Genomic DNA, 3,516 nt, shown 5'->3' with positions numbered 1-3,516 from the left:
GTTGAATCCAATGGGGTCGCTGTGTCCATTTCTTTTACTGTCTATGCTGATATCGCGGGATTCACGCTTGTGTACGGTGTTGCTAATAAACTGGATGTAACTTATAAATATAATGAACAAGACACCCAAAGTTGTTATTTAATTGTTATTTAATTCCATTCCAAATAAGTGTTTATCAATCATTTTTTACTTTAATACATACATATGTTTATATATATATTTTTATAAAATGACATAGAGATCACTCTGTCAGAAAGTTTGGGAAAATTTGCTCATAATGTATAGGCTACACATAAAAACATGATATCAGAGTTTTAAAATCAAACATTTTAAAAGAGAACAATACATCACGTTTTTAAAAAAAATCTTTATTAAATCTTTACGATACAAGCAGTAAGAACACGCAAATATATTCATTAATACAGAATATATATATATAAATAATTAATCAGAAAACTTAGCAAAAGTTGCTCCTAGCTCATGGACACCTCCTACTCACGCTCTCCGTCTCTGCAAGTTTCGGAAGGGAATGATTCAGATTTCTTTGGCACAGCTACTAGAAGACAGACGGGTTGCTCACGTCACATCTACGTCGTCAAGCTCAGTTTGAGTCTGCGCAGTACGCTCAGCCATCAGGAAGTGAGTGCTTCTAATTGACTTCACTTTTCTCCGTTGAATCCAATGGGGTCACTGTGTCCATTTCTTTTACTGTCTATAGGTGTATTCTGGCTGGAAGGGGCATCATCCCCTACCTTTTATAAAAAATAAATTGTGTTCCAATTTCCTCAAATAGCAAAAGAAAAAATCCACAGAAATATTGATGGTAGCAGTCACAAAAGAGAAAGATATCAATTTCAATTTGACATCACTCCCACAGCCACAGTATCAGAAACGCCCTCATTTAACTAGTTAACTAGTATTTTGTAATTCAATGTAAAGTTAATATAATACAAAGTAAAGTGTTATTTAATATAACTGATGTAAAAAAATTAATATGAAAAACTTATCAGGATTTACAATGCAGATGGCAGTTAAAACGCGTCATCACGTGAAAAGGGTCCATTTAGGATTTTACAAAAATTTAGAATGACTGAAAACATGGTCAATTAACCACTACAAAACTGAGCACATTTTCTCTTTCTGTTCCTGTATCCTTTGAGTTCTCTGCATTCGGTCTCTAGATCTCTCTGGTGTTTGTGTTGTATCTTCTTCGGGTAGTGATGAGACTGTTTGTGTTGTTCTTTCACTTTGTTGTACCTGTGATTGCATAGTTGAGGAGGATCCCACTTGCTCTGTGGCAACACTCTCTTGTCTCCTTTCTTGCATTATTGCATTTACTGATGTGTGTTCTCTTTGCAAAACCAGTGATGACACAGCTGGGCCCAAAAATTCTTGCTCAGTGGCAGTATTCTCTTCTCTTGTTGGTCCTGTGTTTTGATCACCGCTCTCTCTTGCCACTGCAATATTGACACACAAGCACTGAATCAGGACATGTACTTTACTTTGAACTAAATCACAAAATTAAATGCAGCTGCAGTGGTGCCATAAGTCACCTCTTCACCAAAACAAGCAAACTCATACACCAATGTTTCTTTCCAGATAGGTACTAGGCAGTACATCTTTACTTGAACCATGCATGAACAGTGTTGGGGGGGTAACGTACTACACATAATGCGAGTTATAAAATCGGATTACTTTTTTCAAGTAATGCATTACTTTTAAATTTACAACAACATGTGTTACTTTTTCAAATAAGTAATTTCCCATTTATTCTCCTGTCCCCATGTTGAGAGAAATTGGAAGTGCAGAGGCATTGAGCAGACATTTACTCATCTCACTTGCAAAAAAACTCAGATTCAGATTCAGTATTCTTCAAAATGAATAAAAAAACAGTATAATGCAAACTCAGAATATTATGCAAACATATGATAATTAAATGTTAAAAATACAAATATACTTTATGTATACTCTTTGACACATACGATCACATCGGTGTGATTAGAACGTTCAGTGCATCGCTGTGATAAAGGAATAGAAGGATGCAGTCTTTGAAATACGTTTTCAAATAACGGTCGCCTTAAAAAAATTCACGCTGAGGTGTCAGCAAGAACATTTTAAACTTACGTGTGAAAGGGTTAATCTGACTTTATTTACCAGTATCTCTGCTGCTGACCTTCACTGATCCACTTCAACCATGCGAATAAGCAAAAATGACTTTAAATAAACATTAAATTTGTGTTTCATTTTCATTTGTTTTTATTTCTGAAGTAAGAGTGTTGAACTCATCTCCTGCATCCTATTCTTCTGTAATTGAGAATGGCAGCACAGCTGAAAGGTTAGTTTGAGTTTCAGTTGGTAGAAAATCAGATGTGTTTCAGTATGTTAGATTTGTGCATTCAGCCTTAAAGTGACAGCACAGCAGTCTAATATTCCTGTTGCCGTCTGTGTCATTAATGTTAATCAAAAACAAAAGACAAAGAGACCCCTGGTCTAAACTTACATTTTCTTATGTAGTATGTTTTTAATCAGTTATTCTTGTGGGGACGGTCCGTGTACTTTTTGATCATTTCATTTCCTGTTTGGAATGGAATAACGAGAAATGAAAACCAGCTCGTTTATTCGTCTTTTAGTTTAGTTTAAAAAACAAAAAGTGAGATTTTGGCTCGATTTTTCGTTTGTGGTTTACAAATCGGTTTATGGGTTCGATATTTAATTTGCACACGTGGGCGGTGCTGAAACGCCCCTTTCATCTGATTGGTCAAAACGCTCCGCCTTGAAAACTTGAGTACCTCTGTACTTTTACTTAAAGGAGAAGTTCACTTTCAAAAAAACTTTTGCTGATAATTTACTCACCCCCATGTCATCCAAGATGTCCATGTCTTTCTTTCTTCAGTCGCAAAGAAATTAAGGTTTTTGATGAAAACATTCCAGGATTTCCCCCCATGTAATGGATTCTATTGGGACCCAAACGGTAGAAGGTCCAAATGACAGTTTAAGTGCAGCTTCAAAGGGCTTTAAACGATACCAGACGATGAATAAGGGTCTTATCTAGCGAAACGATCGGTCATTTCCAAAATAAATAAAAAAGTTTAAGTTTTATAAGCACAAACGCTCGCCTTGCTCTGTTCTGTGATGCGCGTTGAAGACGTCACGTAATACGCAATTACGTTGAAAAGGTCACGCTTGACGTGTTTACGAATGTGCGGAAGGAGGACCATATACACATTTTCAAATGTATTTGTGTCAGTTTATCGTTTAAAATGCCCATTTCGTGTGCGTATCCTCGGTGTTTTAATATTAAAAAGCCAAAAAGAACATTTTCTTCAGGACAGAAATTTTTCAAGCGTGACCTTTTCAACGTAATTGCGTAATACGTGACGTCACGAACGCACATCACAGAACAGAGCAAGGCGAACATTTGTGCTTATAAAACTTAAACTTTTTTATTTATTTTGGAAATGACCGATCGTTTCGCTAGATAAGACCCTTATTCATCGTCTGGTATCGTTTAAAGCC

The 3,516-nt window shown here is 36.0% G+C and overlaps 1 protein-coding gene across 1 annotated transcript in view; it reads right to left on the bottom strand.

Annotated features, from left to right (window-relative positions):
• Window positions 1-349: 349 nt before the first annotated feature.
• LOC311075141 (uncharacterized protein) overlaps window positions 350-3,516 on the bottom strand; it is a 6,763-nt gene continuing 3,596 nt past the window's right edge. The window contains exon 15 of the mRNA XM_084102317.1: window positions 350-1,457. Coding sequence (XP_083958443.1) covers window positions 1,114-1,457 — 344 coding nt within the window. The 3' untranslated portion in view covers window positions 350-1,113. The remainder of the gene's footprint in view (window positions 1,458-3,516) is intronic.

This window comes from Abramis brama (assembly GCF_963993115.1).
Source record: "Abramis brama genome assembly, chromosome: 24".
Classification (NCBI taxonomy): Eukaryota; Metazoa; Chordata; class Actinopteri; order Cypriniformes; family Leuciscidae; genus Abramis; species Abramis brama.
Note: the sequence above shows the minus strand (reverse complement) of the source record. Positions and strands in the feature narration are given on the sequence as shown.